This window comes from Phasianus colchicus, chromosome 36 (genome assembly GCF_987193195.1).
Source record: "Phasianus colchicus chromosome 36, bPhaCol1.hap1.1, whole genome shotgun sequence".
In the NCBI taxonomy this organism is placed as follows: domain Eukaryota; kingdom Metazoa; phylum Chordata; class Aves; order Galliformes; family Phasianidae; genus Phasianus; species Phasianus colchicus.
The window spans coordinates 1,941,763-1,955,467 of record NC_143471.1 but is presented as its reverse complement, the minus strand read 5'-3'; the positions used below and the strand labels follow the sequence as shown (position 1 = coordinate 1,955,467).

Below are 13,705 nucleotides of genomic sequence, written 5' to 3'. Positions count from 1 at the left end.
ATAGACACCCTAGAGGGGCACCCATGGGTGCGGGAGGGGTTCATCACGGCACCCATAAGTGCAGGGGGGGTTATAGACACCGTATAGGGGCACCCATGGGTGGGGGGGGTCGTCAGGGCACCCATGGGTGGGGGGGGGGTCATAGACACCCTAGAGGGGCACCCATGGGTGCGGGAGGGGTTCATCACGGCACCCATAAGTGCAGGGGGGGTTATAGACACCGTATAGGGGCACCCATGGGTGGGGGGGGGGGGTCATAGGCACCGTATAGGGGCAGCCATGGGGGGGGGGGGGTCGTCAGGGCACCCATGGATGAGGGGGGGCACAGATGCCCTAGAGGGGCACCCATGGGTGGGAATGTCGTCAGAGCACCCATGGGTGGGGGGGGGGTCATAGACACCCAAGAAGGGCACCCATGGGGGGGGGGTTCGTCACGGCACCCATGAGTGCAGGGGGGGTTATAGACACCGTATAGGGGCACCCATGGGTGGGGGGGGGTCGTGAGGGCACCCATGGGTGGGGGGGGGGTCATAGACACCGTATAGGGGCACCCATGGAGGGAGGGGGTTATAGACACCGTATAGGGGCACCCATGGGTGCGGGGGGGTCGTCAGGGCACCCATGGGTGGGGGGGGGTCATAGACACCCTAGAGGAGCAGCCATGGGGGGAGGGGTTCATCACGGCACCCATGAGTGCAGGGGGGGTTATAGACACCGTATACGGGCACCCATGGGTGCGGGGGGGTCGTCAGGGCACCCATGGGTGGGGGGGGGTCATAGACACCCTAGAGGGGCACCCATGGGGGGAGGGGGTTCATCACGGCACCCATGAGTGCAGGGGGGGTTATAGACACCGTATACGGGCACCCATGGGTGCGGGGGGGGGGTCGTCAGGGCACCCATGGGTGGGGGGGGGTCATAGACACCCTAGAGGGGCACCCATGGGGGGAGGGGGTTCATCACGGCACCCATGAGTGCAGGGGGGGTTATAGACACCGTATACGGGCACCCATGGGTGCGGGGGGGGGGTCGTCAGGGCACCCATGGGTGGGGGGGGGGTCATAGACACCCTAGAGGGGCACCCATGAGTGCAGGGGGGGTTATAGACACCGTATAGGGGCACCCATGGGTGGGGGGGGGTCGTCAGGGCACCCATGGGTGGGGGGGGGTCATAGACACCCTAGAGGGGCACCCATGGGTGCGGGAGGGGTTCATCACGGCACCCATAAGTGCAGGGGGGGTTATAGACACCGTATAGGGGCACCCATGGGTGGGGGGGGGTCGTCAGGGCACCCATGGGTGGGGGGGGGGTCATAGACACCCTAGAGGGGCACCCATGGGGGGAGGGGGTTCATCACAGCACCCATGAGTGCGGGGGGGGTTATAGACACCGTATAGGGGCACCCATGGGTGGGGGGGGGTCGTGAGGGCACCCATGGGTGGGGGGGGGTCATAGACACCCTAGAGGAGCACCCATCGAGGGGGATTCATCACGGCACCCATGGGTGCAGGGGGGGTTATAGACACCGTATAGGGGCACCCATGGGTGGGGGGGGTCGTCAGGGCACCCATGGGTGGGGGGGGGGGCACAGATGCCCTAGAGGGGCACCCATGGGTGGGAATGTCGTCAGAGCACCTATGGGTGGGGGGGTCGTCAGGGCACCCATGGGTGGGTGGGGGGGGTCATGAGGGCACCCTATAGGGGCACCCATGGAGGGAGGGGGTGATAGACACCGTATAGGGGCACCAATGGGTGCGGGGGGGGTCATGAGTGCACCCATGGGTGGAGGGGGGGGTCATAGACACCGTATAGGGGCAGCCATGGGTGGGGGGGGGTCGTCAGGGCACCCATGGGTGGGGGGGATCATAGACACTGTATAGGGGCAGCCATGGGTGGGGGGGTGTTGTCAGGGCACCCATGGGTGGGGGGGGGGTCATAGACACCGTATAGGGGCAGCCATGGGTGGGGGGGGTCATGAGGGCACCCTATAGGAGCACCCATGGAGGGAGGGGGTGATAGACACTGTATAGGGGCACCCATGGGTGACGTGACCCCATAAGCACCCCGTAGGGCCACCCACGGGTGACGTGACCCCATAACCACCCCGTAGGGCCACCCACGGGTGACGTGACCCCATAACCACCCCGTAGGGGCACCCATGTTGGGGTGACCCCATAACCACCCCATGGGGGCACCCATGTGTGACGTGACCCCATAAGCACCCCGTAGGGCCACCCACGGGTGACGTGACCCCATAACCACCCCATGGAGGAAATGACCCCATAACCACCCCATAGAGCTATCCATGTGTGACGTGACCCCATAACCACCCCGTAGGGCCACCCACGGTGACGTGACCCCATAACCACCCCATGGAGGAAACGTGACCCCATAAGCACCCCATAGGGCCACCCACGGGTGACGTGACCCCATAACCACCCCATAGGGCCACCCATGGGTGACATGACCCCATAACCCCCCCATGGGGGAAATGACCCCATAGGGCCACCCCATAGGGCCACTCATGGGTGATGTGACCCCATAACCACCCCATGGAGGAAACGTGACCCCATAACCACCCCATAGGGCCACCCATGGGTGACATGACCCCATAACCCCCCCATGGGGGAAATGACCCCATAGGGCCACCCCATAGGGCCACTCATGGGTGATGTGACCCCATAACCACCCCATGGAGGAAACGTGACCCCATAACCACCCCATAGGGCCACCCATGGGTGACATGACCCCATAACCACCCCATGGAGGAAATGACCCCATAACCACCCCATAGAGCTATCCATGCATGACGTGACCCCATAACCACCCCATAGGGCCACCCATGCGTGACGTGACCCCATAACCACCCCATAGGGGCACCCACGGGTGACGTGACCCCATAAGCACCCCATAGCACCACCCACGGGTGACGTGACCCCATAAGCACCCCGTAGGGCCACCCACGGGTGACGTGACCCCATAAGCATCCCGTAGGGCCACCCATGGGTGACATGACCCCATAACCACCCCATGGAGGAAACGTGACCCCATAACCACCCCATAGGGCCACCCATGGGTGACATGACCCCATAACCACCCCATGGAGGAAATGACCCCATAACCACCCCATAGAGCTATCCATGTGTGACGTGACCCCATAACCACCCCATAGGGCCACCCATGGGTGACGTGACCCCATAAGCACCCCATAGGGCCACCCATGGGTGACGTGACCCCATAACCACCCCATGGAGGAAATGACCCCATAACCACCCCATAGAGCTATCCATGTGTGACGTGACCCCATAACCACCCCGTAGGGCCACCCATGCGTGATGTGACCCCATAACCACCCCATAGGGCCACCCACGGGTGACGTGACCCCATAAGCACCCCGTAGGGCCACCCACGGGTGACGTGACCCCATAAGCACCCCGTAGGGCCACCCACGGGTGACGTGACCCCATAACCACCCCATAGGGCCACCCATGGGTGACATGACCCCATAACCACCCCATGGGGGAAAGGTGACCCCATAACCACCCCATAGGGGCACCCATGGGTGACGTGACCCCATAAGCACCCCGTAGGGCCACCCACGGGTGACGTGACCCCATAAGCACCCCGTAGGGCCACCCACGGGTGACGTGACCCCATAACCACCCCATAGGGCCACCCATGGGTGACATGACCCCATAACCACCCCATGGGGGAAAGGTGACCCCATAACCACCCCATAGGGGCACCCATGGGTGACGTGACCCCATAAGCACCCCGTAGGGCCACCCACGGGTGACGTGACCCCATAAGCACCCCGTAGGGCCACCCATGGGTGACGTGACCCCATAACCACCCCATGGGGGAAACGTGACCCCATAACCACCCCATAGGGGCACCCATGGGTGAGGTGACCCCATAAGCACCCCGTAGGGCCACCCACGGGTGACGTGACCCCATAACCACCCCATGGAGGAAACGTGACCCCATAACCACCCCATAGGGCCACCCATGCATGATGTGACCCCATAAGCACCCCGTAGGGCCACCCATGGGTGACGTGACCCCATAACCACCCCGTAGGGCCACCCACGGGTGACGTGACCCCATAAGCACCCCGTAGGGCCACCCACGGGTGACGTGACCCCATAAGCACCCCGTAGGGCCACCCACGGGTGACGCGACCCCATAAGCACCCCGTAGGGCCACCCATGGTTGACGTGACCCCATAACCACCCCATGGAGCAAACGTGACCCCATAACCACCCCATAGGGCCACCCACGGGTAAGGTGACCCCATAAGCACCCCGTAGGGCCACCCACGGGTGACGCGACCCCATAAGCACCCCGTAGGGCCACCCATGGGTGACGTGACCCCATAAGCACCCCGTAGGGCCACCCATGGGTGACGCGACCCCATAAGCACCCCACCTGCTGTTGTCGCAGAACTTGATGACGTTATTGGGGTTGCTGCAGCGCTGCGTCCCCATAATGCTCTCAAACAGGGACTGCGGCTCCTCCTCCCCATCCACCACCAGGCGGCCCTTGAAGAACCAATGGCGGCTGTGCTCACTGCGGGGGGGGGGGCAACGGGGTCAGTGGGGTCAGCGGGGGCTTTGGGGTCAATGGGGTCAATGGGGGCTTTGGGGTCAGTGGGGGCTTTGGGGTCATTGCGGGCATTGGGGTCAATGGGGGCATTGAGGTCAATGATGACATTGGGGTCAATGGGAGCATTGGGGTCAATGGGGGCATTGGGGTCAGTGGGGTCAATGGGGTCAGTGGGGTCAATGGGGTGAATGGGGGCTTTGGGGTCAATGGGGGCATTGGGGTCAATGGTGTGAATGGGGGCTTTGGGGTAAATGGAGTCAATGGGGGCTTTGGGGTCAATGGGGTCATTGGGGTCAATGGGGTGAATGGGGGCTTTGGGGTCAATGGAGTCAATGGGGGCTTTGGGGTCAATGGGGACAATGGGGTCAATGGGGGGATTGGGGTCAATGGGGTGAGTGGGGACAATGGGGCCAATGGCGGCATTGGGATCAATGGGGACATTGGGGTCAATGGGGTCAGTGGGACAATAGGGTCAATGGGGGCATTGGGGTCAATGTGGACATTGGGGTCAAAAGGGGCTTTGGGGTCAATGGGGTCAGTGGGGTCAGTGGGGGCTTTGGGGTCAGTGGGGTCAATGGGGGCATTGAGGACATTGAGGTCAATGGGGAGATTGGGGTCAATGGGGGCATTGGGGTCAGTGGGGTCAATGGGGTCATTGGGGTCAATGGGGTGAATGGGGGCTTTGGGGTCAATGGGGTCAATGGGGCTTTGGGGTCAATGGGGACAATGGGGTCAGTGGGGGCATTGGGGTCAGTGAGGGCATTGGGGTCAGTGGGGGCTTTGGGGTCAATGGGGACATTGGGGTCAATGGGGTCAGTGGGGGCATTGAGGACATTGGGGTCAACTGGGGCATTGAGGACAATAGGGTCAATGGGGTTTGTGGGGTCAATGGGGGTATTGAGGACATTGGGGTCAATGGGGTCATTGCGGTCAATGGGGACATTGGGGTGAATGGGGACATTGGGGTCAATGGGGTCAATGGGGGCTTTGGGGTCAATGGAGTCAATGGGGGCTTTAGGGTCAGTGGGGGCATTGGGGTCAATGGGGGCTGTGGGGTCAATGGGAGCATTGGGGTCATTGCGGTCATTGGGGTCAATGGGGACATTGGGGACATTGGGGTCAGTGGGGTCAATGGGATCAATGGGGACTTTGGGGTCAATGGGTTCAGTGGAGTCAGTGGGGTCAATGGGGGCATTGGGGACATTGGGGTCAATGGGGACATTGGGGTCAATGGGGTCAGTGGGACAATAGGGTCAATGGGGGCATTGGGGTCAATGGGGGCTTTGGGGTCAATGGGGACATTGGGGTCAATGGGGTCAATGGGGGCATTGGGGTCAATGGGGTCAATGGGGGCATTGGGGTCAGTGGGGTCAATGGGGACATTGGGGTCAATGGGGTCAGTGGGACAATAGGGTCAATGGGGGCGTTGGGGTCAATGGGGGCTTTGGGGTCAATGGGGACATTGGGGTCAATGGGGTCAATGGGGGCATTGGGGTCAGTGGGGTCAATGGGGACATTGGGGTCAATGGGGTCTCTAATTGTGGTCATTGATAGGTGTCACTAATTGGGGTCAGTGATTGGGATCTGTGATTGGGTCACTAATTGGGGTCACTAATTGGGGTCAGTGATTGGGGTCAGTGATTGGGGTCAGTGATTGGGGTCATTGGGGTCACTAATTGGGGTCACTAATTGGGGTCAGTAACTGGGGTCAGTGATTGGGGTCATTGGGGTCACTAATTGGTGTCACTGATTGGTGTCACTAATTGGGGTCAGCTATTGGTGTCACTAATTGGGTTACTAATTGAGTCACTGATTGGGTCACTAATTGGGTCAGTGATTGGGTCACTGATTAGGTCACTAATTAATTGGGTCACTAATTGGGTCACTGGTGTCAGTGACTGGGGTCGGTGATTGAGGTCACTAATTGGGTCACTGATTGGGGGTCAGTGATTGGGTCACTAATTGGGTCACTAATTGAGTCACTGATTGGGTCAGTGATTGGGGTCAGTGACTGGGGTCAGTGATTGGAGTCATTAGGGTCAGTGATTGGGTCACTAATTGGGTCAGTAATTGGGTCACTAATTGGTCAGTGATTGGGGTCAGTGATTGGGGTCAGTAATTGGGGTCACTGGGGTCACTGGGTCACTAATTGGGTCACTAATTCGGTCAGTGACTGGGGTCATTAATTGGGTCACTAATTGGGGTCACTGATTGGGGTCAGTGATTGGGGTCAGCGATTGGGGTCATTGGGGTCAGTGATTGGTGTCACTAATTGGGTCACTAATTGGGGTCTGTGATTGGGGTCAGTAGCTGGGGTCAGTGATTGGTGTCACTAACTGGTTCACTAATTGGGTCACTAATTGGGTCACTGATTGGGTCACTGATTGGGTCACTGATCAATTGGGTCACTAATTGGGTCACTAATTGGGTCACTGATTGGGTCATTGATTGGGGTCAGCGATTGGGGTCATTGGGGTCAGCGATTGGTGTCACTAATTGGGTCACTGATTGGGTCAGTGATTGGGTCACTAATTGGGTTACTAATTGAGTCACTGACTGGGTCAGTGATTGGGTCACTAATTAATTGGGTCAGTGATAGTGTCACTAATAGAATCACTAATTAATTGGGTCACTAATTGGCTCACTGGTGTCAGCGACTGGGGTCAGTGATTGGGGTCAGTGATTGGGGTCAGTGATTGGGGTCAGTGATTGGGGTCACCGATTGGGTGACTAATTCATTGGCTCAGTGATGGGGTGACTAATTAACGGCGTGACTAATTAACGGTGTGACTAATTAACGGAGGCCGCGACCTGTTGGACTGCGCGATGTCGAAGCACTCCACGCTGGTCGGATTCCTGCCCACGCTGCGGAACAGCCGGGTGTAAAACTGCACGTCCCAGGGGTCAAAGGCCAGCCCTGCAGGGAGCGGGTCAGAGCCAGGGCGCCACACGGCCCCATAGCCGCCCTATAACCCCATAAATCCCCTATAACCCCATAACTGCCCCTATAACCACCCCACAACCCCATAACTCCCCCTATAACCCCATAACCCCCCCTATAACCCCATAACCCTACTATAACCCCATAACTCCCCTATAACCCCATAACTGCCCCTATAACCACCCCACAACCCCATAACTCCCCCTATAACCCCATAACTCCCCTATAACCCCATAACCCCCCCTATAACCCCATAACCCCACTATAACCCCATAACTCCCCCTATAACACCCCCACAACCCCATAACCCCCCCTATAACCCAATAACCCCCCTATAACCCCATAACTCCCCGCATAACCCCATAACCCCCCCTATAACCCCATAACTCCCGTATAACCCCATAACCGCCCTATAACCCCATAAATCCCCTATAACCCCATAACTCCCCCTATAACCCCATAACAAACCCTATAACACCACAACCCCCCTATAACCCCATAACTCCCCCTATAACCACCCCACAACCCCATAACTCCCCCTATAACCCCATAACCCCCCCTATAACCCCATAACCCTACTATAACCCCATAACTCCCCTATAACCCCATAACCCCCCCTATAACCCCATAACCCCACCTATAACCCCATAACCCCCCCTATAACCCCATAACCCCCCGTATAACCCCATAACTCCCCTGTAACCCCATAACCCCCTATAACCCCATAACTCCCCTGTAACCCCATAACCCCCTATAACCCCATAACCCCCCCTATAACCCCATAACCACCCCACAACCCCATAACCCCCCCTATAACCCCATAACCACCCCACAACCCCATAACTCCCCCTATAACCCCATAACCTCCCCAATAACCCCATAACCCCCCTATAACCCCATAACTCCCCTATAACCCCATAACTCCACCTATAACCACCCCACAACCCCATAACTGCCCCTATAACCCCATAACCCCACCTATAACCGCATAACCCCCCTATAACCCCATAACCCCCCTATAACCCCATAACCCCCCCTATAACCCCATAACCCCACTATAACCCCATAACTCCCCCTATAACCACCCCACAACCCCATAACTCCCCCTATAACCCCATAACCCCCACTATAACCCCATAACCCCGCTATAACCCCATAACCCCCCCCTATAACCCCATAACTTCCCCTATAACCCCATAACTCCCCCTATAACCCCATAACCTCCCCTAAAACCCCATAACTCCCCCTATAACCCAATAACCCCCCCACAACCCCATAACCTCCCTATAACCCCATAACCCCCCCTATAACCCCATAACTCCCCCTATAACCTCCCTATAACCCCATAACCCCCCCTATAACCCCATAACTCCCCCTATAACCACCCCACAAACCCACAACCCCCCCTATAACCCCATAACCTCCCCAATAACCCCATAACTCCCCCTATAACCACCCCACAACCCCATAACCCCCCCTATAACCCCATAACTCCCCCTATAACCCCATAACCCCCCTATAACCCCATAACCGCCCTATAACCCCATAACTCCCCTATAACCCCATAACTGCCCCTATAACCCCATAACCCCACTATAACCCCATAACCCCCCCTATAACCGCATAACCGCCCTATAACCCCATAACTCCCCCTATAACACCCCCACAACCCCATAACCCCCCCTATAACCCGATAACACCCCTATAACCCCATAACCCCCCTATAAGCCCATAACCCCCCTATAACCCCATAACCCCCCCTATAACCCCATAACCCCCCTATAACCCCATAACTCCCCTATAACCCCATAACCGCCCTATAACCCCATAACTCCCCTATAACCCCATAACATCCCCTATAACCCCATAACTCCCCTATAACCCCATAACATCCCCTATAACCCCATAACTCCCCCTATAACCCCATAACCCCCCTGACCCCATAACCCCCCGACCCCATACCCATCTCCCTGTCCGCCCTCTCCAGCTCGCGGCTGCCGCCCCCGATGACGTCGATGCAGGTTATGGGGTGCTGCTTTATAGGGACGCCGAAGGAGCGCAGCTCTGTAGGGTACGGCTGTTCCGTCATGGGATCCCCTAAAACCCGCAGCAGCCGCCCCTCCTCCAGCGCCGGGGGGGGACCCGAAAACTGGGGAGCAAAACAAAAAGGGGGGGGGGATTTAATGCCACGGGTACAAACGGCCCTATTGACCACCTCGATCCTATAAAGCTCCGCTCAGCCCCAAATGGCCGCATTGACCCCAAATGGGCCCATTGATCCCAATGGCCCCATTGACCCCAAATGGGCCCATTGATCCCAAATGGTACCATTGTCCCAAATGGGCCCATTGATCCCATTGACCCCATTGACCCCAAATGACACCATTGACCCCAATGACCCCACTGACCCCATTGATTCCAATGACCCCAATGTCCCCAAATGGCCCCACTGACCCCATTGACCCCAATTGCCCCAAATGGCCCCATTGACCCCAATGTCCCCCCTCGATCCCATTGACCCCAATGTCCCCAATGACCCCAATTGCCCCAAATGGCCCCATTGTCCCAAATGGGCCCATTGATCCCATAGACCCCAAAAGGCCCCATTGACCCCAATGACCCCAAAAGGCCCCAATGACCCCATTGACCCCAAATGGTCCCATTGAACCCCATTGACCCCACTGACCCCAAAAGGCCCCATTGATCCCATTGACCCCAATGTCCCCATTGACCCCACTGACCCCAAAAGGCCCCAATGACCCCATTGACCCCAAATGGCCAGATTGATCTCAATGTCCCCATTGATCCCATTGACCCCAATGTCCCCAAATGGCCCCATTGACCCCAATGACCCCACTAACCCCAAATGGCCCCATTGACCCCAAATGGCCCCATTGTCCCAAATGGCCCCATTGACCCCAATGTCCCCAATGACCCCAATGTCCCCCATTGATCCCATTGACCCCAAATGGCCCCACTGACCCCAATGTCCCCCATTGATCCCATTGACCCCACTAGCCCCAAATGGCCCCATTGACCCCAAATGTCCCCGTTGATCCCAAATGGCCCCATTGACCCCAATGTCCCCAATGACCCCAAACGGCCCCATTGACCACCTCGATCCTATAAAGCTCCGCTCAGCCCCAAATGGCTGCATTGACCCCAAATGGGCCCATTGATCCCACTGACCCCATTGACCCCAAATGGGCCCATTGATCCCAAATGGCCCCATTGTCCCAAATGGGCCCATTGACCCCATAGACCCCAAAAGGCCCCATTGACCCCAATGACCCCAAAAGGCCCCAATGACCCCAAAAGGCCCCATTGATCCCAATGACCCCAAATGTCCCCATTGACCCCAATGTCCCCAATGACGCCAATTGCCCCAAATGGCCCCATTGACCCCAAATGGCCCCATTGACCCCAATGACCCCATTGACCCCAATGACCCCATTGATTCCAATGACCCCAAAATGGCCCCATTGACCCCAATGACCCCACTAACCCCAAATGGCCCCATTGACCCCAAATGGCCCCGTTGATCCCAATGACTCCAAATGGCCCCACTGACCCCAAATGGCCCCATAGATCCCAAATGGCCCCATTGATCCCAATTGCCCCAAATGGCCCCATTGTCCCAAATGGCCCCATTGACCCCAATGTCCCCAATGACCCCAAACGGCCCCATTGACCACCTCGATCCTATAAAGCTCCGCTCAGCCCCAAATGGCCGCATTGACCCCAAATGGGCCCATTGATCCCAATGGCCCCAAATGGCCCCATTGTCCCAAATGGGCCCATTGATCCCATTGACCCCATTGACCCCAAAAGGCCCCAACGACCCCATTGACCCCAATGTCCCCCATTGATCCCATTGACCCCAAATGGCCCCATTGACCCCAAATGGCCCCACTGACCCCAATGTCCCCCATTGATCCCATTGACCCCACTAACCCCAAATGGCCCCATTGACCCCAAATGTCCCCGTTGATCCCAAATGGCCCCACTGACCCCAATGACCCCAATGACCCCAAACGGCCCCATTGACCACCTCGATCCTATAAAGCTCCGCTCAGCCCCAAATGGCCGCATTGACCCCAAATGGGCCCATTGATCCCAATGGCCCCATTGACCCCAAATGGGCCCATTGACCCCATTGACCCCAAATGGTCCCATTGAACCCCATTGACCCCACTGACCCCAAAAGGCCCCATTGATCCCATTGACCCCAATGTCCCCATTGACCCCACTGACCCCAAAAGGCCCCAATGACCCCATTGACCCCAAATGGCCAGATTGATCTCAATGTCCCCATTGATCCCATTGACCCCAATGTCCCCAAATGGCCCCATTGACCCCAATGACCCCACTAACCCCAAATGGCCCCATTGACCCCAAATGGCCCCACTGACCCCAAATGGCCCCATTGACCCCAATGTCCCCAATGACCCCAAACGGCCCCATTGACCACCTCGATCCTATAAAGCTCCGCTCAGCCCCAAATGTCCCCATTGACCCCAAATGGGCCCATCGATCCCATTGACCCCATTGACCCCAAAAGGCCCCAACGACCCCATTGACCCCAATGTCCCCCATTGATCCCATTGACCCCACTAACCCCAAATGGCCCCATTGACCCCAAATGTCCCCGTTGATCCCAAATGGCCCCATTGAACCCAATGTCCCCAATGACCCCAAACGGCCCCATTGACCACCTCGATCCTATAAAGCTCCGCTCAGCCCCAAATGGCCGCATTGACCCCAAATGGGCCCATTGATCCCAATGGCCCCAAATGGCCGCATTGACCCCAAATGGGCCCATTGATCCCAATGTCCCCAAATGGCCCCATTGACCCCATTGACCCCACTAACCCTAAATGGCCCCATTGACCCCAAATGTCCCCATTGATCCCAATGACTCCAAATGGCCCCACTGACCCCAAATGGCCCCATTGACCCCAAATGGCCCCATTGACCCCAAATGTCCCCATTGATCCCAATGACTCCAAATGGCCCCACTGACCCCAAATGGCCCCATTGACCCCAAATGGCCCCATTGACCCCAAATGTCCCCATTGATCCCAATGACTCCAAATGGCCCCACTGACCCCAAATGGCCCCATTGACCCCAAATGGCCCCACTGACCCCAAATGGCCCCATTGACCCCAATGTCCCCAATGACCCCAATTGCCCCAAATGGCCCCATTGACCCAAATGGGCCCATTGTCCCAAATGGCCCCATTGTCCCAAATGCTCCCATTGATCCCATAGACCCCAAAAGGCCCCATTGACCCCAATGTCCCCCATTGATCCCATTGACCCCAATGTCCCCAAATGGCCCCATTGACCCCAATGACCCCACTAACCCCAAATGGCCCCATTGACCCCAAATGTCCCCGTTGATCCCAAATGGCCCCATTGACCCCAATGTCCCCAATGACCCCAAACGGCCCCATTGACCACCTCGATCCTATAAAGCTCCACTCGCCCCAAATGGCCCCATTGACCCCAAATGGGCCCATTGATCCCATTGACCCCATTGACCCCAAATGACACCATTGACCCCAATGACCCCACTGACCCCATTGATTCCAATGACCCCAATGTCCCCAAATGGCCCCATTGACCCCAATGACCCCACTAACCCCAAATGGCCCCATTGACCCCAAATGTCCCCATTGACCCCAATGACTCCAAGTGGCCCCATTGACCCCAATGTCCCCATTGACCCCAATGTCCCCAATGACCCCATTGACCCCAAATGGCCCCATTGACTCCAAATGGGCCCATTGATCCCAATTGCCCCAAATGGCCCCATTGGCCCCAATGACCCCACTGACCCCAAATGGCCCCATTGACCCCAAATGTCCCCATTGATCCCAATGACTCCAAATGGCCCCACTGACCCCAAATGGCCCCATTGACCCCAATTGCCCCAAATGGCCCCATTGACCCCAAATGGCCCCATTGACCCCAAATGGCCCCATTGACCCCAATTGCCCCAAATGGCCCCATTGACCCCAAATGGCCCCATTGACCCCAAATGGCCCCATTGTCCCAAATGGCCCCATTGACCCCAATTGCCCCAAATGGCCCCATTGATCCCAATGTCCCCCATCGATCCCCATTGACCCCAATGTCCCCACTGACCCCCATG

General features: G+C 57.7%; 1 protein-coding gene across 2 annotated transcripts in view; it reads right to left on the bottom strand.

Moving 5' to 3' along the window:
- Positions 1-13,705, bottom strand: part of PFAS (phosphoribosylformylglycinamidine synthase) — a 99,958-nt gene that overhangs the window by 73,243 nt on the left and 13,010 nt on the right. For both annotated transcript variants that reach the window (XR_016461090.1, XM_090129480.1), the window contains exons 5-7: positions 9,510-9,696; positions 7,418-7,523; positions 4,430-4,570 (exon numbers count right to left, since the gene is read on the bottom strand). Coding sequence is in view for 1 of the 2 variants with exons in the window: in XM_090129480.1 (XP_089985606.1) it covers positions 4,430-4,570; positions 7,418-7,523; positions 9,510-9,696 (434 nt within the window). In the remaining variant the exon portion in view is untranslated. The remainder of the gene's footprint in view (positions 1-4,429; positions 4,571-7,417; positions 7,524-9,509; positions 9,697-13,705) is intronic.